This window comes from Pan paniscus, chromosome 11 (assembly GCF_029289425.2).
Source record: "Pan paniscus chromosome 11, NHGRI_mPanPan1-v2.0_pri, whole genome shotgun sequence".
NCBI classification, from domain to species: Eukaryota; Metazoa; Chordata; class Mammalia; order Primates; family Hominidae; genus Pan; species Pan paniscus.
The window spans coordinates 117,449,585-117,472,123 of NC_073260.2; the positions used below are offsets into that span (position 1 = coordinate 117,449,585).

A 22,539-nucleotide genomic window follows, 5' to 3' on the forward strand; every position below is an offset into this window, starting at 1 on the left:
GAACATTCATGGGTAAGCCTGCCAAGGCCACTGGAGACATTTCCCAACAGTTCTGCTCTCAGGCTGGCACAGGGGACCAGCAGGTGCACCAATGCCCTGACTCCCTTAACCCTCTCTCATGACAGACTTCTCACTCTCATGGCAGTGAAATAGCAGGTAATGATTGACTTCACCTGAACCAGTGGTTTCAAAGTTTTTCAGGGCCAGAGATCTCCTTGTTTAAAGAAAGTTCACATATCTATAGAAAGAGAGGTTTCTGATTTATTTAAAAAATAAATAAATCTCACAAGAAAGCTAAAACATTGAAGGCTTGAGTTTTCCCTGGAGCTGCTTGCTAGAGCTCTGAGGAAAAAATATTCTTTACCTAGAAAGGACATGAAACTTCATGAACTCAAATTTTAAAGCACATGATCCATTAAGAAAAAGTTGACAAATTGGGCTTCATCAAAATGTATAACTTTTGCTCTTTATACACTATTAAGAAAGTGACAAAACAAGACACGAACCAGGAGAAAGTGTTTGTAAATCAAAGATCTGATAAACGATATGTACAGACTATTTAAAAAATTCCCACAACTTAATATAAGAAAACTCAATAAAATGTAAAATATATTACTGGTTTGAATAGGCTTTTCATTGTAGAAGACAGATGAATGGCTAATAAGCACTTGAAAAGATGCTCAAATCATTAGTCAATAGGGAAACATAAATTACAATATCGTGAAATAACACTATACATCCACTACAATGGTTATTGTCCAAAAGACTGACAACACAGGTGTTGGTGAGGATATGAAGAAACTGTAACCTCAAATGTTGCTGGTGGGAAGATAAAATGGCACAGCCACTTCGCAAAACAGTTTGGCAGTTTCCTATAAAGTTGAACACACACTTACCATATAACTTAGTAATCTCACTCCTAGGTCTTTACCCAAGAGAAATGAAAACACATATCCACACAAAGCCTTGAAAGCAAATTTCACGGCAGAATTATTTATAATAGCCCCAAACAGGAAATAATCCAAATGTCCATCAACTGGTGAATGGATAAACAAAATGTGTTATATTCATACTATAAAATGGGACATTATGCAGACAGGGAGTAAACATTGCAAAGCATGTGAAAAAGGACTTGTATCTAGAATACACAAAAAACTCTTCTAAGTCAGTAACCCAGCTGACATCTCTCTTCCTCAATGTGACTTCTTTAAACACTCTGGCCCATCACAATTGCTTCGTTCCCCGAATTTACTGTCAATAACCTCCACTGGGTGTTTTTCTTGTAAAATATTTCAGATCAGCTCCTGGTGGTGGTGAGGGAGTATAAGTGCATCAATGTGGAGCAGCATAATACATCAGTGGGCTGGGATGGGATGTGACTTCCCAAAGCTCAGATGGGCTCACTGATAAGAGGTGTCTGCCACTGTCTTGGCCACTTGACCCAAAACTCCAGAGCACCTCAAAATGTAGGCACCAACGAAGATCCAAAATTGCTTCCCAAGATCCCATAGCTGAAAAAGTTTCTGGGAATGGCTTTTTTCTTAGTCTTTCAAGCTTCCTTGGGTATTGTATTTTGCCTCCAGAACATCCACGTCACTCCTCCTACACCTGTGTTTACACATCTCTGAATCCCCCATGATGCCTAACACAGTGTTCAACACATAGCTCAGAACGGACAGCATCACTGGATACTCCCAAACATGGAGTGGATTTGGCTCATGGTGCCCACTGCCCATGGGTTTAAGCAGGCTCACCCATGAATATTCAGCACTGACAAAAGATGATGAAGTCCTGGAAATTAATAACACTGCTCTCAAGTTCAAGGTAGTTATTTTGATTCTGTTAGGCTGAAGATGAAATGCTATACCTGAGTCTCTCCTGGAAAGAAAAAAGTGGGAAGGAAGTGCCAGGAACCTGTCCTTTGGGAATAAGTTCCCAATGCCAATCACCTTGAGATAACTGCCAGAAGAGAAAATAAGAGAAATACCCTCAAGTGAGGGAGGTATATATTTGAAGAAAAACGTAACTGTCAGTCTGTCTTTGTGGCAACTAGTGAATCTCCTGCATGGGACATCAGGGCAACGACATACTTTCTCCAGAGGATCCCCAGTGATGAGTGGAAACTGTCGCTATGATGCCTACAGAATTGGGGTCAGTGAGACACACACAATTCGTAAAAAAAAGGAATAAGATGCAACTGCAACATGAGTAAAGGCTTCAACATTTCATTCCTATGTCCAAGGCTGTAATGTAAAAAGTCATATGAGTTACACAAAAGGAAATAAAATTCTAGGACCTGGAAAGTACCACCTCCATGGACTTCAGAGACAGTTCATGAAACTTGTAAGACTAGTCAGGACCCCAGTGAAAGGTACAAGGTTTACAGAGTTGATGAATCAAATGAAACCTGACCTTAATTAGGAGCCCCTGCCCAATAACTGCAGGTTTATTCTTCAAAGGCATAACCAGATCCTATGCCTCTAAAATGGCCTTCAGATTCTATGATTATTTTTTCTTAGTAGACTCCTAGCCAATATGGTAATATTGTTTCCCCTTGATTGGGCAAAGTCTATCTACTTATCTATCAATCTTATGTAAATTGTGTTTATAAAGGTGCATCTGTGTTCTGTAAATATTATACTGGTTTACATGCTGTTTTTGAAAATGTCTGAAATAGGAGAATTCAAACTAACTAATGTCTGATTTATTAAAGTTATGGGCATTAAATGCCTAGAAAAATTGTGACATTTGTGAGAAATGTACATATTAAATTTATAATCATAGTTAAAATGTCCAAGGAAATTTGGCTACATAAACATAACATGGTTAGGATTTGATTTATGCATTATATGAACATTAATTAAGGAACAAATGAGTTTGTTCTCTTTTTATGCAAATATTAGATTTATAAATAAAATTTGTCAGATAAATTTAAACATTTAGAAAAGTAAATTTAGACACTCTTTTACATGTATAAAAGGTTTCCCTTGTAACTAAAAATTAACTGGAATTTGGTGAAGCCTTTCATCTCACGGATTCCCAACTCCATAGTCAAGACAGAAAAGCGAGAGAACCCTAAAGAGTGAAAGGCCACGTGGGCCATGCCTGCAGACCTCTAAACCAAAGAAAGTTTCCAAAGCCTTCTCTGGCAAATGTCCACTGATTCCAAAAGAACCAGAACTTCCTGGCAGGGAGGGGGAGAGGGAAGAGGAGAAGGGCAGCCCTCTGGAGCACACATAACACAAATGGTCTGGGATGGGACAGGGCTGAGGTGAGCTCACTGACAACGGGTATCTGCCAATGCCATATATGCATGGCTACCTGACCTGAACATCTAGGACACCTCAAAATCTAGGAGGCAAGAGGGATCCAACAATGTTCCCCGGGATCCCACAGTAGAGAACGTTTCTGGGAACAACTCTGTTCTAGTTTCTCAAACCCACTTGGATATTTTCTTTTGCCTCTGGAATACCCAGATCTCTCCTACACCTATGCTTGCCAAGCGAGGGCTTGTGCGGGGCTCAACACTGAAACGGGTTTTACACCGCGTCCTACTTGATCTGTGTTTTCCCTTAGAGCAGGCACAGCGTCTTCTACCTCAGCTGTACTAAGCCACAAAGAGCAGAACTTCTAAGGCAATAAGCAATGGAACAAGGGGACTAACCTGCAATCAGGACCTACCTCTGTCACCGTGTACTTTGAGGAGCTTTTGTGAGACTTGGCAAGTAACACGTCTGTGAAATGAGTGTGTACTTACTCTGGAGCAGGGTTTGTTACAGAAAGCCACTGAAATAACACTGAAAAAATACACTCAGAAAACACAAGCATAAATGTAGGGAACTAGGCTATTACAAAGTCTAAAAGATGCTGGGACTACCTCATAGCAAGTGGGAATGATAAATGGACCCAGCAAAACCTCACAAGTACAGGTTCTCATCTAATCTGACAAGTAGGCATGAAGTTCTGAGGACACATCTTCTAACTCCAAATTTCAAGACCAGAAAAGGTTAGTATAAACTAGATGGGAAGGAAAAAGAAAAAAAAAGTTCTACATACTAAAGTTAATATTCTAAAAAATTGGACTTTTCCTACTATATGTCAGGCATTTAGTTTATTTGCTCCTTTCAAATTAGTAGGGGAAAAAAACTGGGGCTGGAAAGTTTAAGCAAACTGCCTTTATGTGAGAAAAAAACATTGGCTGCAAGAACCTCAGTTTGCATTGCACAGCCCTCAAAACTAAAAGCCATAACTGCTCACCCCCAGCATCTTGAAGAGTATTGTTTTCATGCTTCTTTCACATTTCAACCAAAGCTGAAAAATGTAGCCAGTCCTCATGGAAATTTCAGTGATGGACTCCTGCTATCAAATTTCTAAATGGTCCTGTTTCTCTTCTCATGCCCAGTGGTGAATGTTAAGTGAGAACTCAAGTGTCCACTGTATCATTCTCCTTCCTCAAAGTGAGCTCAAAGTTCAGAGGAAAGGAAGCAGTCATCACTCTACTGTAAACAGGTGCATGCTAGAGGATCCCAGGTTTTGGCAGAGGCTAACAGAGACCCTGGAATCTTTATGCTCATTGAATACTTCCAGGTGGGCAACTTTCATGCCCATCAAAATAGTGGAAGGCAAAAAAATTCATCAGAAGTGTGTCCCAATTTCATAGACTGACAGATGGAGGTGTGTAATAATACACCTTTTATTACTTCCCTTGACAGCTACAGATTGCATGTGGAGTTTAACTGGGCTGATACACACATTTTGCAGGTGCATTGTTGAGAAAGAATTTTTTGCACATTTTTTCTGGCTAGCACAGAAATAAAGTACCTAGGTAGGGAAAGACATTTCCTGATAGTTCAAAGAGCGTTTCTCCTTACTGCTCCAAATGCTCTCTCCAGTCACATAACCCTAACATAAGCATTTGTAACGCCTGCCAAATTTCTCAAACATGGATAGGCCAGCCTGCATTAAAGGATTCTCATCTGTTGGGTTTATGAAATGATTTGTAATCATCAACTCTATAAATATGGGTATGTAACTTTCTTTACTAAAGCATCAGGCTCCATAAGGGACTCTATTTGTGCCATACATAGATAAATAGCTTGGGATGATTAAACTTGAGATCCTACATTTGATTTTCATAGGAAACTGAAATTGCACTGTACCCTTAAAGCAGTTCTAGTTAACCAGTACCTGAGGCTTAGAGAACTAGTTCTTCAGTAGCCAGTAACATTGGGGTCACACTACATTTGATGAATAATTTGATGAATAATTCTTCCCAGTGGCACTCACATCTGATATGCACACTGTGTGGATTAGAGAGTTTTTGGACAAACAGAAGAAAAACATCATTTTCTACCACCAGTTGCTCATGTTACAGGTATATCACCTAATGAAAACAAGATTTCTCTGAGGAATGTGAAATGTAGTTAGTGTTTTCACCATATAATTATTCTGCCATGATCTTCAAGATACTGAGACAGAAACAAACCTGATTACATTTTTTTTTTTACGTCCTGATGAAACTTTCCATTAGGGTACTGAGCAGGGTACCCATCTCCCAGACAACAGTTCTGATGTAGATGAATTATCAAAAGTGGAAGTGGGATGATCTTAGCAATTAAACCCATGACTTAAATAATGGTGTGTGGGGCTGGGCACCGTGGCTCATGCCTGTAATCCCAGCACTTTGGGAGGCTGAGGCAGAAGATTAAGTTGAGCCCGGGAGTTCAAGACCAGCCTGGGCAATATGGTGAGACCCCATCTCTACAAAAATATCTTGGGACTTCTCAGCCTCCATAATCACAGAGCCAATTCCTTATCATCTCTTTCTACAAGTGTATCTCCTATTGCTTTAAATGTCCTTTCTTCCCCAGGGTTAAGAGTGGAAGTTCTAGAGACGGACTACATGTAATCAAATACTGTTTCTGAAACTTCTTAATTATGTGTGACCTTGAGACAATTATTCACCATGTTGTGCCTCAGTTTCCTCAACAGCAAAATGTGAAAAATTATAGTGCCTAGTGTGTAGGGTTATGAGGATGAACTGAGTTCATGGTTCCAGTTCTTGGAGCAGTGCCTGGAACATGGTAAATGTAAGTGTTACTCATTCTTCCAGCCCCAACAGGTGGTAGATTGCTTGTAGTTCAAGTATAGAACCACATGGGTTCTAGACATGGGTCCACAGTAGAGAAAGCATCCATTTACCAGCCTACCTCCCACCAAGACTGAGCAAGGATGACATCTTCTTTCTCTTTATGTTTCCAGCACCTAGTGTGGTAAGTAAGTGACACACAGCAGGGATTCAGTGAATGCAGACTGAGTGCTTGAAGGGATGACTAATTCTAACAAGGGGAGTATGTCACCTAAGGGATGCTGTTTATGAATAACAGTGGCAATGCAGTAAAGGGAAGCTCCAGCTAGAACCCTGGTAAGAAACACAATTCACTCTTCTGGGATTTTTAAATAATTTACATTCATTTGCTTTAAAATCTTTCAAATAAGGTCACTTTTGTTTATATACTTGTCATTCTTACCAGCATAGAGAGAGGTAAGTATAACAAAACTAACTGAATCAATGTTTCTTCAACACCTGGAGACCAAAATCCTAGAAACTGTCTTTAGCAATCTCAAAAAGTTACATTTAATTTTCAAGTGCACATAATACACAATTATGACTATTAAAGAGTCGCTGAAAATATCTTTCCAAATACAAACAAAAGCAAAGCATCAACAGAGACCCAGAATGAGGCAGAAGTGATGACTACATTATTAAGGGTCAGCTCCCCAAACTCACACACCCCCCGAAAGGAGAAGGGATAACAGGATCAGCACCAGACTAACTCACTCTCCTCTCAGTCACGGGATTTGATTTCGGTGTCAAAAAAAACCCTCTGTGGAAAGTGCTCTTCTTGTGAAAACACCCTGCTAAAAAGCAAGCCCTGAAACAAAGTCAGTCATTACCCTGGCACACGTTCACTAGTTCCTCAGAATGAGCCCCAAGGCGTTTGCTGAGGGGACAGAGGAAGGAGGAGATGGAGACAGACCAACAAGACAGCCAGACACACACACACGCGCGCGCACACACACACACAGAGTTCTAGTCTCCGCCACAGTAACGAAACTCATTAAATGCCACAGCCTTTCTTCTGTGTGACTTTTGTTACTCCCATGTGGAATATCCAAAGATTTAAATACACTGTCGAGGCAGATTAATCAAACCCACATTCTCTAGTTAAGCATAAAGAAAAAGAAGTCATAAAAGAATTCAAATTTGTTCACATCTTTTAACAGGAAAGAATAGGTGGATTCATATCTGCTATGGTTTGAATAGGTCCCATCCAAAATTCAGGTGTTGCCAATGTGATAGTATTAACAGGTGGACCTTTAAGAGGTGATTAGGTCGTGAGGGCTGCTCCCTTATTTCTTGGCCAAATAACATTTCTCACTCAATTAAAAGAATGTGGGAAGATCAGTCTAAGTTCACCTGGATATTATTTAGAATGATAAAGTCTATGAACCAAGTGAATGAGCTACTCAAAAAGCCAAAAGAAAAATTCTGAAGGGCTCAGCTACTTTGGTTTTTTTTTTAAATTACTCTGGGTAGCAGGCACTCAAGGAAGCCTACTTACCACGATATCCTCAGGAAATGTGTCTCTGCTGAAGGAGCCATCATCAAACATGACCTCATAGAAGGTCTGCGATGTCACAGCCATCACTCTGCAACTGTAATACCGGGTGTTCCGATGCTTCGTGATGACCGTTTGACCCACGGAAATGACCTTCTCGCAAGCCTTGGACTTCTAAAAGAAGGGACACAAAAAAGGAAGAAAAGAAGTAAGAGAACAGGAAAAGAAAGGATGTAAAATAAAAAATATTCATTTGAAAAACAATCATTTATTTGGCCAAGATTTAAAAAAAAAATTTTAACTTAATATTGAAGAATAATTTCAAACTTACAGAAAAGTTGCAAGAAGACAAATAGTATAAACACTACTTGTTTATACTAACACTCTTTACCCAGGTTCATCCATTGGTTTTGTGTGTGTATGCATATACAAAGAGAGAGAGAAAAGAATATGTATGTATATATATACACACGTGTATGTGTATATGCAAATATATCAACTTCAGGAAACTGAACACTGATAGGATACTTTAATCTCCATCTATACTCCAGCTGGTCAAATGATCCAATAATGGCCATTATGGTATTCACCTTCCCTACCCTCAAACTCCCAAGCACAGAATCCAGTCTAGAGTCAAGTATTGCATTTAGTTGCCACATCTCTTTAGGCTTCTTTAATCAGGACCATTTCCTCTGTCTTTGTTTATGGTAGTGCTACTTTGGAAGGATACAATTCTTCCTCTTCCTGCTTTTTAATAAAGCATGTGTCTTAAGTTTCCTCATGATTAGATTCAGGTTATACATTTTTGGCCAGAATCCCAAATAGGTGATGTTCTCTTGTTCTCAGGATATTCTGAAGGCACACGATGTTTGCTTACCCCTCAATGATAATGTTAATTTTGATCCTGATCAAAGTATAGTTCAATTTCTCCACTTAATTACTATTTATCTATTATACTAAAGCAATCTGTGAAAGACAATTTCATCAATATGTAAATGTCCTGTTCCTCTTAAATCTCTGTTTGAATTAGTGTCCATTGAGTTTTGTGCATAATCTTTACTGCAATGGTGGTGTATGCTGATTTTTCCTGCTCTATCACCCATCCACATTTATTACTTAGTTGACATTTGGTAAGCAGGAGTCTTCCATATTTCCCTGCACCCATCCATCCATCCATCAATCCATCCATCCATCCAACCATCCATCCATCAATCCATCCATCCATCTTTCCTTCTATCCACCCATTGTCATTATGGGCTGATGAATTCCTCCTCCCCAGTTGTTTATAGTTCTTACTTTACTTTATTATTTTGGTGTTCAAACTGTCCCAGATTTGACCAATAAGAGCCCCTTCGTACTGGTTCTTGTGATCTTTCTTTCTTTCTTTTTCTTTTCTTTTTTTTTTTTTTAACAGCAGTTCTTTACTATCTTGTCTGATAAGATGTTTCAGGATCATCTTGCACCAGTCCTGAAATTAGCCATTCCAGGAGTATGGTTCAGTTTAGAGGGGCAGTGACATTAGAAACTCAGATACAGGTGCTTAGGTATGCTCTTATTACAGGAGTATCTTTGATTCTCAATCTTTCCAGTAGATGGAACAATGAAATACATGCATTTAACATGTGCACATATATATGCATAAATACGCACATGCGTATATCAATTTGCCACAAACACACATATATTGGAAATCACCAGTTCAGAGTGATAGCCCTATTCATCCCTGCAGGTTCTTTCTTGCCTCCCTCTATTCCATATTTGTGTCTTCATCCTTTTTCAGTGAAAACCTTGGCTTCTACAATATAAACCCATTTACTCATTTGCTCAAATCCCTAAATACACCCAAGTAATTTTTAAGACCCGTAGAAGAGCTGTATTAATAGTTTTAGACTAGAAAAACTAACGCATATGACAATTCACTTTATTTTTAAATTAAGAATTAAGACTCAAGTTCAATTACCAGCTCATACTGATAACAGCTGGGTTGCAGTCCTTACCTAAGAATATGGGCATGAATTGTAGACTCCATCTTTATTTCATTTTCTCCCTCCCCCTCTTCTCCTTCCACACATATTCCTGGCATCCTAAAAAACCATGTGTAGGCCTCAGGGTATATACATCATGCTAAGGAAACAAGACTTAAGAATAAATGACTTCTCTCAGAAATACTTGGCAGAGTGATTGGCACATATTAAGTGCTCTAGAAATGTTAGTTTGTTGTCATTTGGGTTGTTTGTTTTGATTTTCAAGATAAGGCTATAGTCCCCGTTCCCCTTTCAGGAACTCCTACAAAGCCTGTACCTACTAGGAAGAGACTGCAGTCAACATCTAATGCCAAAGTCTGCTCTCAAGACTGGATCTTCTTTATACCAGCCTCAAAAGCTCAGGCATCAACTTTGATTTGTTTGATGTCATGAGCTCTGACCTGCTGGGAAGGCCCTGAACCAAGCTCATGGGAAGGTCCAGGCCTTCATAATCCCCAAGGGACCAAAATTAGCCTGACACGTCATCTGTGCCTACAGAAAGCAGGGACTCATTAAACCCCAGTCTTTTCTTGCATGGATATTTAGAACACTCCTGGGAAATACAGTTTATCATCATCCAGAATCACTAGTCAATCAGAGGCTTTGCTTTTGTTTCCCCCGTGAATTTCAAAAAAGCTAAAACACCTTGTAGTGTACAGAGTGTTATGCTTATCTTTTTCTTCTAGAAACCAAACAAAGACATTCCCAGAGAGTCATTCATTCACTAATTTCCTCAACAGTCATTTGTAGCTAGCCAGTGGGCACCACATCTGATGTTGGAGAGTCAAATACACAAAACCACTAAGGCTATATTACTGTTTCCTGGAACAGGCCTACACAGGTATGTGCCATGAAGCCATCTCACAGGTGGCGTGAGAGAAGACTGATGGAACACATTCTAGCATGCCATCTACAGCAGGACTCCTCATTCCTGGGCTTGCAGCAGTCAGAATTAGGGGAAGAACACAATCAAGGACAGACAGAGTGACAGGCATGACCAAAGGCCCAGAAGCAGGAAACAGCCATTCTGTTGTGGGAAATGCAAGAGGTCTTGCTATGGTGTGGAAAGTAGGAGAAACTAGAGAAATGGCCCGGGGAGCAGGGGTCAGGGCACTGGGGGTGGGGGAGAACAGTTCTTATGCCATCCTAGGGAATCTAAATGTTATTCTGTGAACCTAGGAAGCCACTGAGGGGTTTAGATGTAGAAGACAGGTGATCCAGGTCTGTATGGCCATAGACAAGTGGCTGGTGCAGCTTAGTGCGACAGTATAGCAGGAGATGAGGGTCTGAAGAAAGGAACTGGGGACAAGAATGCTCATGAGTTGGACAAAGGGGAAAGTCCCCTCCCAGCAAACATCTTCGTAAGGGTCTCTAACCATCTCTGTCATCTAGTGTCCCACATACCTGACAGAACAAAAGGATACTTTCCTTCTTTCCTTCCTGAAATCATTCCCCAGTGATTACTGGGTTGCTTGGGAAAATTTTCTGTACCTTTAGGTGTCGGTAGGTATGTAAACATCTGACAAAGCACAACAGTAAGAAGCCTGATTTATATGCACTATACTTGAAGTAGAAATCTTTAACAGCTAGGTGACAGTATATAACATATACTGAAATAATTACGCAGTTTACGACTTTACCCCGATTCATCCCCTTTAAATATATCCAACCTTTTAAAGTAAGAGAGTGACTTGGATGTAGTAATTAATATGAGTGGAGGCACAGCATGCAGAGTGATGTGACTCCAAGACTGGGCCTGTGACAGCTACTTCTTACAGGTTACAACTAACTCTAGGAGGCCACATTCACAACCTGTGTGGCCACAGACAGTGGCCCTGAGTGATGTGGATTAGGGACACACACAGCTTCATCTTGGCAGAACTTTCTTGCAGATGTTGCCCTCTCTGTAAAACTGAAAAACAGTCATTGTCAGCATTACAAGCATTGTATTTTATTATGATATTAGTTATTTAGTGTATATTTTGTTAAAATTGGAAGTTGAATAAAAACTGTTTGCCCTCCAAGGGGACAATGCGTTGGGATTTGCATTATAAGCTGATTACTCTTACTAGCTGTGTGATCTTGGGGGTGTTACATAACCCTTGTCAGCCTCAGTTTGGTCATCTGTGGAAGAAATTACACCTAAATCAGAGGTGTGCTATAAAACAGGATGAAGCACAAAGGATGCCTAGCCTCACTGGGAGCAGACTCTCAGCAAATCCTAACTGGCTTCATCTAGGAAATGAAGAACATACTGAGACCTTCAGCTCAGGTGAGTCAACCACTTTCCTATGGTATCTGAGTCATTGGCATGGATGAGTGGGCAGCACCCTGACTTCTCACTGACAAGGATCAGTCCAGCCCCAAATCACTGCCAGGAAAACAATCCAGGCACCCACCCTTCACCTCACCCGCTCGAGTAGCCTCTGACTCTACTCTTGTCAAATTCAGGCACATGGCTATTGTCCCCAGGAAGGAAGGCATAATGTGGTCTCCTCTCCATCCCCAGGGCTCCCAAAGCCTTTGTTAACAACTCTCTTACGACCCTGGCCACATGACTCTTTCAGTTACCATCCCTTTAATGACAGGGTAAACTCTACGAATCAGTGCCAGAGCTTGTCTTTTTATCCACAGAACCCAGCACGGTGTCTGTAACACTGTTCCTGACAGATGAACAGTGAATGAATGAATGGATGGATAAATGAGTTGGTAAGTGAATAGGCACAGACAAACTTTCAAAATGGAAGAGGAATGAATTCTATCTGCTCCTGTCCAGAAAAGGGCAAAGAGAAGCAAAGGGACACTGTAGAGTGATATCCCTATTTATCCCTACAGGTTCTGTTTCTTTGGTTTCTCTTTCTTTGGCTAGGTGTGCATGTATGTGGGTAGCGGAAGGGAATAAAGAAGGTTTATGGTGAAATTCACAGGGTCTGGAAAGTAGAAGAGGCTAGCCAAGGGAAAAGGAAGGTGATGCAGGCTTTATAAGGAAGAGGCTGGCTCCAGATCACAACCATTTTCTTCCTGCTTAGGATATGAAATTTATGCAGATTGGCTGGTTAGAAAAATGGCCAGTATATAAATTAAATACACAACCTTCATCTAAATAAAAATTCTCAGAAACTTCGGGCATGACCATTTCATGAGGAGTATTAAGGGAAATGGATTCTTTCATAATGCTATTTTGATAGGATTTCTGATTTATTTTTGCAGGAAAAATGTATTGACAAGCATACCCCATAACTGATTACATATCCTCAAAAATATTTCCTGTCAGAAAAGTCTAAGAATCTATTGATGTTAAGAATGTCATTTCTGATCAGAGAAGACAGGCATCATGCGAGGGCATCCATCAGATTAAAGAAATGGCTATGGTGTTCTGAAGATTAGTGTGTAAGCTAAGGCTGTAAAACTTGAATTTCCTTTAATATGAACTAAGCAGAAATGAACCAACAGTGGCTTAAAAAAATATACATGTCATTTTAAAAAATGGTAGGGCCAGTTAGAGATGCTGGGGATACGGCCAAAATGTTAAGTAAAAAACGTTACAGACATTCCATAAAAGCATAAATAATTCCTAGGAACGATAACACATCTAGTTTCCAGCATATGTCCATATTCATGAGGTAATTAAATTCTCCCAATAATTTTGTGAGGTAGTTTTTATTTTGACTAAATAGATGATGTAACATCTACTGATACTCTTGACAAAGTCAAGTGACTTTTCCAAGATCTCAGAACAGTTTAGAAGTAGTCTAGAGCAGTGCTCTCCCATGACAGGTGATATGGTTTGGCTCTGTGTCCCCACCCAAAGCTCATGCTGAATTGGAATCCCCAGTATTGGAGGTGGGGCCTGGTGGGAGGTGACTGGATCACGGGGGTGGTTTCTAATGGTTTAGCACCATCTCCCTAGTGCTGTCTTGTGATAGAGTTCTCACGGGATCTGGCTGTTTAAGAGAGAGAGAGAGAGAGTGTGTGTGTGTGTGTGTGTGTGTGTGTGTGTGTGTGTGTGTGTGGCACCTCCCACTGCTATCTCTTCCTCCTGCTCAGACCATATAAGATGAGCTGCTTCCCCTTTGCCTTCTGCCATGATTGTAGGTTTTCTGAGGCCTCCCCATCCATGCTTCCTGTACAGCCTGCAGAACCATAAGTCAATTAAACCTCTCTCTTTATAAATTACCCAGTCTCAGGTAGTTCTTCATAGCAATGCGAAAATAGACTAACACAACATAGGTGCTCCAGACCATCAACCAAAAGAATAAACATGGAAAGAAAAGGAAATAAAACCAACCAGAAAATAAGCATGGGAAAAAATGAGTGAAGAAATAAAACCAACCAGGAAGTAAACATAGAAAAACATGAGCAAGGAAATAAAGCCAACCAGGAAGTAACACCAATAGAATTCAAGCAGTGGCCTAAAGAAATTACATTTCCTTTTTTTTTTTTTTTAAGCCTTCCATTGATTGAATGGAAGGTATTGTTCTAGATACTTGTTGAGGCACTTCCCATGTAAGATTTATTTACTTTCCCCAATATATCCACAGGGTCGGATTAGTAACTTGGATTTGGAGCATGTCTGGTGATAAAAATGCAGAATGTATATGCTCTCACTTTTCATCTACGTACACATATGTATACACACGTGTACACTGTGGTAAATTTCCAAACTGCCCAAAAATCTTCACTCCTCCCCGTTTCCACATCCTGTGCATACGACTTTGTAGATCCTCCTATCAAGGACTGAAGTTTATTTCCCACCCTTTGAATCTGGCCTAGACTGTGGCTTAGCTTGCACTGGCCAAAAGAATATAGCAGAAGTAATGGTACACAGATTCATAGTCCTTTGTTCAAGAGGGCTTGAACACTTCTGCTTTCTCTCTAAGAACCTCAGACTCTGCTGTGTGAACAAGCCCAAGTTACCCTGTTGGAGATGAGAGATCACACTGACCACAGGCCATAAACCTGTGAGAGAATCCAGCCAAGATCAGACAAGCTATTCTGCAGCTGACCACAGATGCATGAGGCAGCATAGCTTAGACCAGAAGAACCCCTCAGCCAAGCCTAGCCTAAATTGATAACCTACAGAATCATGAGCTAAATAGTTATCACTGGTTTAAACCGCTAAATCTTGTGATGATGTGTCACTCACACAGATATGTATGCCTAGAAAAAAGGAACACTGAGAAAATATATAGTAAAATGTTAGTGATGTATAACTCTGGGTAATGGGATTTATTTAGTACTTCTTTATGTATTTCTCTTTATTTTTCATGGATTATATATTTAATAATTCCTGAAATACTACATATAAAAAACTAAGAGTCCTTCCAATTTTTAAAAATTCCTTAAATATCAGCCAGCCCATGTATAGTCAGAACTATTCAACTGATATGCTGAAAACAAAAATGAAAAACAGCTGACCAAGTGAGTTAGGAAGAAAACACCATCTTCAACATTTATTCTTCAGTTCAGTAAATATGATGTAAGAAAGACTTGAGAGAATGAACACTTTGTAAAGTGAAATGATAAAAATTTGGTCATAAAATTTCATCTGACTTACCTACATCTCATATTTAAGGCAAATGTGATATAAGAAAAAAATTGCACTTTTACTGTTTTTAATAATCACCACTGATTCCAAACACATGTTGTTTCAATCAAATAAATAATTTCATTCTCAGGTTTGGGGCTGTATTAAGAAAAAAACTAATCATGTCTTTTTGGAATTCATTACTATTCCTGTCCTTCCCATCATACTAAGCCATCTCTAAGGGACAGCACTAATAATAAGATCCAATTGTTCAAATGTACTGATACCATGCTGCCTTCAATCAAGTGTGAACTTGGAAATTATACAGGCCCTTATAAGAAAACTCTCTAGCTTTCCTAAGACTACCAACGTTGAAATAAATAGCCAAATTTCAAACAAAAGACAGCTAACTACCAATGATTACAACCTGAAGAAGGAGGAAAGTATGTTCCTAATACCTGGACTGCTTCATCAAAGGCACAACAACATCCAAAAGGCTGACTTAAAAAAATTTAAAGTTAGCATTGAGAAAATCCAATGAAAATCCAATGAAAAAAAAAAAATCATCATTCCTTGCCTGATGAGCATTCTACAGCAGTGAACTCTGAGCCAAAATGCCAAGAACAAGCTGTCAATCAATGCCACGAGGAAGAGCAATACTAGAATGGGATGGGGGTTTAAAAAAGTGGCATTTAAATAAGAAATTACTAATGGCTCACTACAAATAAGGCACATTCCTAGGTGCTAAGAATAAAAATAAAATAATGAGAGAGTCCCTTCTCTCAAATAGCTCACATACTAGTAAGAGAGACAGACATGGCTGATCATAATGCAAGGTATTAAGAGAGCTCAGATCACGGAAGGAAGAGGCCCTCCAGAGAAGAAAATGCAGGTAAACATCTGAACCAGGAGGGAGGCTGCCAGGAAGTACACATGCACCACCCCAGGAAGGCTGTTGGAGAATGTGCCAGGGACCACTCTGGCTACTTTGTGAAGCCCTACTCAGAACTATGTTTTCAAATGCATAAAATAAACACAGAAGATTACAAACAAATAATTATATTAGAAAAATAAACGTGTTTTTCTTTCTTTTTTTTTTCTTTTTCCTTTTTGGTTCCCTCACCGGAAAGGAAAAACAAATATGCTTTTAAAATAATGCATTAAATACTAATATCTAAAGGTAGGTCTAACAATTATTAATATCCTGATTACAAAGTTGTTGATGAGCATAAATAATATTTTTTAAATTTCTGTTAAAATGGTAAAATGATTTCCATTGTAGACAGTTACAAAAACTGTTAATGCAATCTCTGCCTATGCTCAAGATTGACAGAACGGTTAAATTTGTGCTAGAATTAATGAAAGAAAATAGTATCTTTTCCCATTTTCTAAGACACAAATTTTTCTTCATAATTATTAAAAAGATTTTATCACCTGGAATACTTAATGACACAGTAGCCAATCTTTTAACAGTAGACTTGGGAAAATGGCAACAATGCTATTTATATAATGGTGCTTGTATATACTGTCACTAAAAAGACACAGTAATGAAATGAAACTCAATGAAGGCACCTTATGAAGGGTTACGTTATGGAAGCTAAAATAGGTAATTTCTTGGTGGCCTAACCTGACACGGGAATCTAACTTAAATACTCAAGTGGACATATGCACTGCATTCTTAAATATCATTTCTCCCCACTGAGGTTTTGACAGAGACCAGAGAGAGAACAGTTAATCTCTAGGGCAAGAGCACAGGGGGAAGGGCTTTTGTGAGGTAGAATGAGGGAAGATTCTTTGCTTTGGCCGTATAGGTAGTCTCTTATCAGACCTGGCAAGGCTGACCTGTGTTTACATCTGGAAGGAGGGTCACCCAACATCTAGCAGGATGAGTCATGGGCGGAGATGTCACCTTGGGAAAATCCCCAACTGGGTTCTCTATCTACATATGATGTTAATAAAGGGCGTAAATCCAAATGCAATAATGTATGTAGAAACCCATAGCGCCAGCAAGGCTGAACAGGTGAAGAAACCAAAGTAAGTAACTTAGCCGATGTACAGGCCAAAGAGCAGGTTTCCATTTGTAAGCAATGACCCTTTCACCATCTCAACTTTGTTATTTATCCTTAATTTCTATGAATTAATAACCTGTGAAATATTATTATTGTATTTTTTCAAAGTATCCATCTGATAAAAATTTCTACAAGGATTGCAATAAATAAATCAATACAAACTATTCTTCTTTTACCAAAGGTATGCAGCAGGAACCACTCATCTAAACTTGCCTTGTCATAGTGAAAGCTTTCTTTGTAAATTACAAGAGCTAGGTAAAAATCCTCTGCCCAGAAAAACCTAAATCCCTGGGGCTTCATGAAGAAATACTTGTTCTTACAGCACAAATACACATATGACTCATCAAAACGTCACAAGTATTTAATTTTCCACATGTGTGTATGTTCACATGTACTTTTATTTCTCATGGGTTTTTAATTACAAACATATAATACAGTGGGAAATGGTGGTAAGCAGTTTCCCAGCAGATTTAAGGTCTTACTCACTTTAATGTCTGTAGAAGCACAAACAACAGGCTGCATTAGATGCTGAGATGCTGAGAAAAAACTAATTTTTTTCCATCTGAATCATGAGCTCACCTCGGAGGTACTGGCCCTGTTTTGGTAAGTGAAGAGAACCGGGAACAGAGAACCATCTTTAGATATAGCAGAATCTTTGCCTCACTGTGTTAATGTGTAAACCTCTCAACAGGAACATACCACCTGCTTGCTACGTATTCTAAAGAGTAAGCAATTTAATTCATAAAGAGCAGAGATGAGAGTTCACATTAGTTAGACAGGTGGAGCTGGTAGTGGGCCACTGCTAAGCTAAAACCTGGCATGAGCTTCGCCTACAGTCACATCCAATTTCATTACTGTTGCTAGAGAATCAGTGACTTCCCAGATGCTAGACCCTAGAAGCTCTGCCTTGGGCTTTTTTATTTCAGGAGTTCTTCAGGCTTCTTGGGTGCCAACAATATAATTTAGGAAGAGCAATATATTCCCACAATCTCAATCATTAACAGCAGTGTGTGTGTGTGTGTGTGTGTGTGTGTAGAAATTAACAAGATGATTCTAAAATTTATACAAAAATGTGAAGAACCGAAAATACTCAAAGCAATGTTGAAAATAAAATAACAAAGTTGGAGGAATTACAATTTGGAGAGAATAAAATGAGAAGGAAAGCATTTACTCAACAATAAGATAATATTTCCTTTAAATGACGTCCGATGGGACACTTCCAAATGAGAGAAGCAAGCGACACAGGGTATCACTCAATGGTAACTCCTGCCTATAACGATTTCTGACTCTCAATTACAGTTGGTGAATGGGTTAAACACACTAAAACAGATGCAAATATTTTGTTATTGAACACGGTAACCCAAAGCAAAACAGACTAATTAAATAGTTTAACAGATTTTCTGTACCACCAAGAAGGAAGTCCAGGTAAATCATAATACCATGTAAACAAATCCAAGTCATAGTCTCAAATTAGAAAAATGACTACTAAAACAGCACAATCCAAATGAAATGCCACGTGCTCTGATTCTGACAACCTGAATGTTCTATAACTTTTGAAGACTGTTGAACCTCTCTGAAATTCAATTTCATAACCTGTCACATGGGTATAATCATAATATGTACCACACACAAGTTTACTATGAACATCAAATGACATAATGTACTACGTGTAACTATAAAAGACACTATACAAATGTTAGTTATTATTATACTTTTGTAACTCTTATCTACATTGATACACTGTCCCCAACAAAGATGGGTGGTCATTTTGAGCGGGAGACAACATTAGAGAGGAAGAGGTAACTGTGCCTATAAAGACACACTGTTTACATGAGGAGAGAATGACAGAGAAAGAGAAAACACAAACTTCCTAGGTTTCTCTGGACTTCAGGAGAAGCAACTAAAGGTATGGTGAAAGGGAAGTCAGCCAAAAGCTTTCTAATGTCCATCACATCCACGGCAGGAGTGCAGATTCTGCCTATCTCGCCAATGTTACTCAAAAGGGATAAATCCACAAACTGTTTAAAGTCCAGTATTAATCAGCAAACTAAATCCATCTGTCAGATTGTCTAGTGTTAACTGAGTGGACCCACGTACCCAGCACTGTGCATGAAAGAGAGGTATGTTATGGGGTTCACGTGGGGGCAGGATGGGAAAGAACTGGGGTGCTCTAATGGTAACTGCACCCTTCCTAGTTTCCTGCCTGCGGCCCTCCTGTTCTTGATCACCCAAGGTCCATATAACCTTAGGTGGTCCACATAACCTCAATTAAAGTTACTTTCTCAGATACAGTAAGGATACTGCTCTGTTCTCCAAATATGTAATAAACATGACATTTTAAGGTATAATTAAAAGTTGTTGAATTTAAGGATTTCCAAATTTTGTATTTTCTTCTAATTCCTGAGAAATGTATGGGGAAAGGTGAACAAACTTAACTAAAAGGCCCACTCGAGGGACAAACAAAATGGAAAATAACTCATTAAGGTATCTGATGCTTGCAAAGAAGAAAATTTCACTTCTCCCTGTCTCCTGCTCCAAGCAAAAGCGTCCGAGTGCCGGGTCTGCCCAGTAATGGCTGAGAGAGCCAAAATGATATTTCAGAACATCATTCCAGAAGAAACAGGAATTTCTTACGTTTCTTCAGACATTATAATTTCACTGACCCACTACACCAGTGTAGGATGAGAAGACAAGAAAGGACATGTGACACTTCAAGATGAAAAGATGCCAACTTCTGACTGGCAATGGTGAAGAAACTACCCGTTTTCCCTGGAAAGAAAAGAGGTATTGACTTGTATGTGAGAAATGTGCAGAGCCCAGGATGCTCCAATATTCCACGGAAGGACATGACAAAGAAGATAAGGCATTCCTCTAGAATCACTGGCTTCCTGCCAAGAGGCCTCAGGGGGCCTTTTGAGCTAATCCAGAGTTTTGTGTATCATATTTGTTGAAAGTGGACGTACAATCAAGACTTGGAGAGTAGCCTTTTAGTTACAAATATTGGAAGTTATTTCATTTAATTGCCTTTTCTATTGCTTGCAGTTAATAGTCTTAAAAATATACTTTCATTACATTTTGTCAGAATCTAAGGTTTTCATTACGGCTATGGCATCTAATTACTGTTTTCTACATGAAGGAATTGAATATCCTACCTCTTATGTGTTACAAGATGTTGGAATGTCAAATACCCTTTGCTGTTGTGTGTCTGTTGACACATTCCATTTATATTTTTCTACTGTATCTATGATGCTTGACTCTAATACCAATTTTCTAGTGTCACTACTTAATTTTCTTAACAAGCTACCAGACGATTCTGCATGCCTTAATTATTTTTTTTTAAAAAGTACAAATTGTTGAAAAGCTTAAAATTTCCTGGGAACTGAGAAATATTAATTCTGTGCAAAAAGCAAGCAAGCATTTTGCATGAAAATACACCTTATCTACGAAAAAAAATAAATAAATAACCAAATAAATGGTCCTTGGAATGGAAGAGTTGATTTTCCTCAGTAAGTTGGCCCTTGAAGTTGTCAAGTATCAAGTGTCCCATGTAAATTATTTCTTTTTGTCTGTTTGTTTTGTTTTTTTGAGATGGAGGTCTTGCTCTGTCACCCAGGCTGTACTGCAGTGCAGTGGCGCAATCTTGGCTCACTGCAATCTTTACCTCCTGGGCTCAAGTGATCCTATAGCCTCAGCCTCCCAAGTAGCTGGGACCATAGGCGCACACCACCACGACCAGCTAATTTTAGTATTTTTGGTAGAGATGGGTTTTTGTGGTGTTGCCCAGGCTGATATCGCCTCGGCCTCCCAAAGTGCTGGGACGACAGGTAGGAGCCACTGCACCCAGCCCCGTGTAAGTATTTCTTAATGCAGCTGCCCCCACCGTGGGGTCTAGGCCTGCTAAGGGGCTCCCTGGTTCCACGGTGCACTTTGTGGTGGAAATGACAGGGCCAAGCATAAAACAGAGCACTGACAAGTTTCACCTAAGAATTCTGATGGCTCTGCTTTTGTGATTAAAAACCAAACGCCTACACCAAAATGCCTTTGCCTTGAATTTTTTAAAAATCAGGGTCAATTTGCAGTTTTATAAGGACAGAATAAAAAATGTAGGTAAATATTTCTCCTGAAACCACATTATTCCACATAGAACTAAAACCGTATTTTGAGAGAGATGAAAGCTATTAAGTTTTACTAATGAAAATGCGAATACACTGCTGTGATTATTCATAACTAAATAGGTGCTAATTCCCTTCATTCTAATTAAGTTTAAAATGTTATCAATTGTTATTAATTTCTCAATGTACCCATACACATATCAGAACAGATAAAATTTTGTGTTTTTGTCCCTGAGGGTGACTAGACTCAGGAACATGAATTCCTAGCTGACAGGCACAATGTCAGCTATTTCCAGAATAAAGCCGAGTAGTATAGCTGCAGAGAGAGTTTACAGGTGCTTCCCAAACTACAAGATGTTAACTACCATGAACCAGGCCTAAAGGATCTCTCCCCAGAAAACAGAATAAGGAGTAGTATGGTAGCAGCCCCTCTCCTCTGAATATGTTTTACATCAAATAATATGAAATTGCTGGTATTAAACTAGTTTTAACCTATAAAACAGCAATTTCATATGTTCATCCTGGGATGTACCATTTGGCCTCACATCAGTATTTATCAGGGCTTTAAGATATGGGTAAGTCTCTCAACAGGACTTCAGCATGGTTCTAAGTGGCAAGCAGTAAAGAAGCAGAGCAGGAACCTGAATGCAGGACTGCCTGGAGTCAAGATTGTTTTGAATACACCACACTCCTAGATGCTGGCAACTCCTGATGCTCTCCAGCACGAGCCTTCATGAATCCAGAATTCTGAGAAGTACCAGTCCTCTGAAGCTCATTTCCCAGACTTTGAAGATTGATCAACATAATAGGAGCTCATCAAATGCTCGAGAAATTATTTTTCATTAGCACGAAGAATAGCCTAGAGTTCAACCATTTTTAGAGTAATCTTGCCAAGATCACGTTAAACTCTCTTGCCTTCTTTCGTAGAGTATGCTGAGGCTGTTGTGAGCATGGGAGTTTGCAGCGGCTCTCCTTAAGCCCTTGCTCTATCAACAGAAAGCACAGGGAGAGAAGCATGATGCTCACTGACCCAGCCCTTCCTATGGAAATGGCAAAAGATCAGCAGTGGGAAAACAAATGAGGGGTTCTGAATAGGGTTCAAAAATGTTTAATGGGATATATTTAAATTTCCTAGCAAAATTAAGAAAAATTTTATCTTCTCTGGCTTTACCTGATAATGTGAAT

At 39.3% G+C, this 22,539-nt stretch overlaps 1 protein-coding gene across 4 annotated transcripts in view; it reads right to left on the reverse strand.

Moving 5' to 3' along the window:
- The window catches only part of KDM4C (lysine demethylase 4C), a 410,581-nt gene that overhangs the window by 38,339 nt on the left and 349,703 nt on the right, over nucleotides 1-22,539 (reverse strand). For all 4 annotated transcript variants that reach the window (XM_003823391.6, XM_008977026.5, XM_008977029.3 and 1 more), the window contains one exon: nucleotides 7,626-7,796. In XM_003823391.6, coding sequence (XP_003823439.1) covers nucleotides 7,626-7,796 — 171 coding nt within the window. The remainder of the gene's footprint in view (nucleotides 1-7,625; nucleotides 7,797-22,539) is intronic.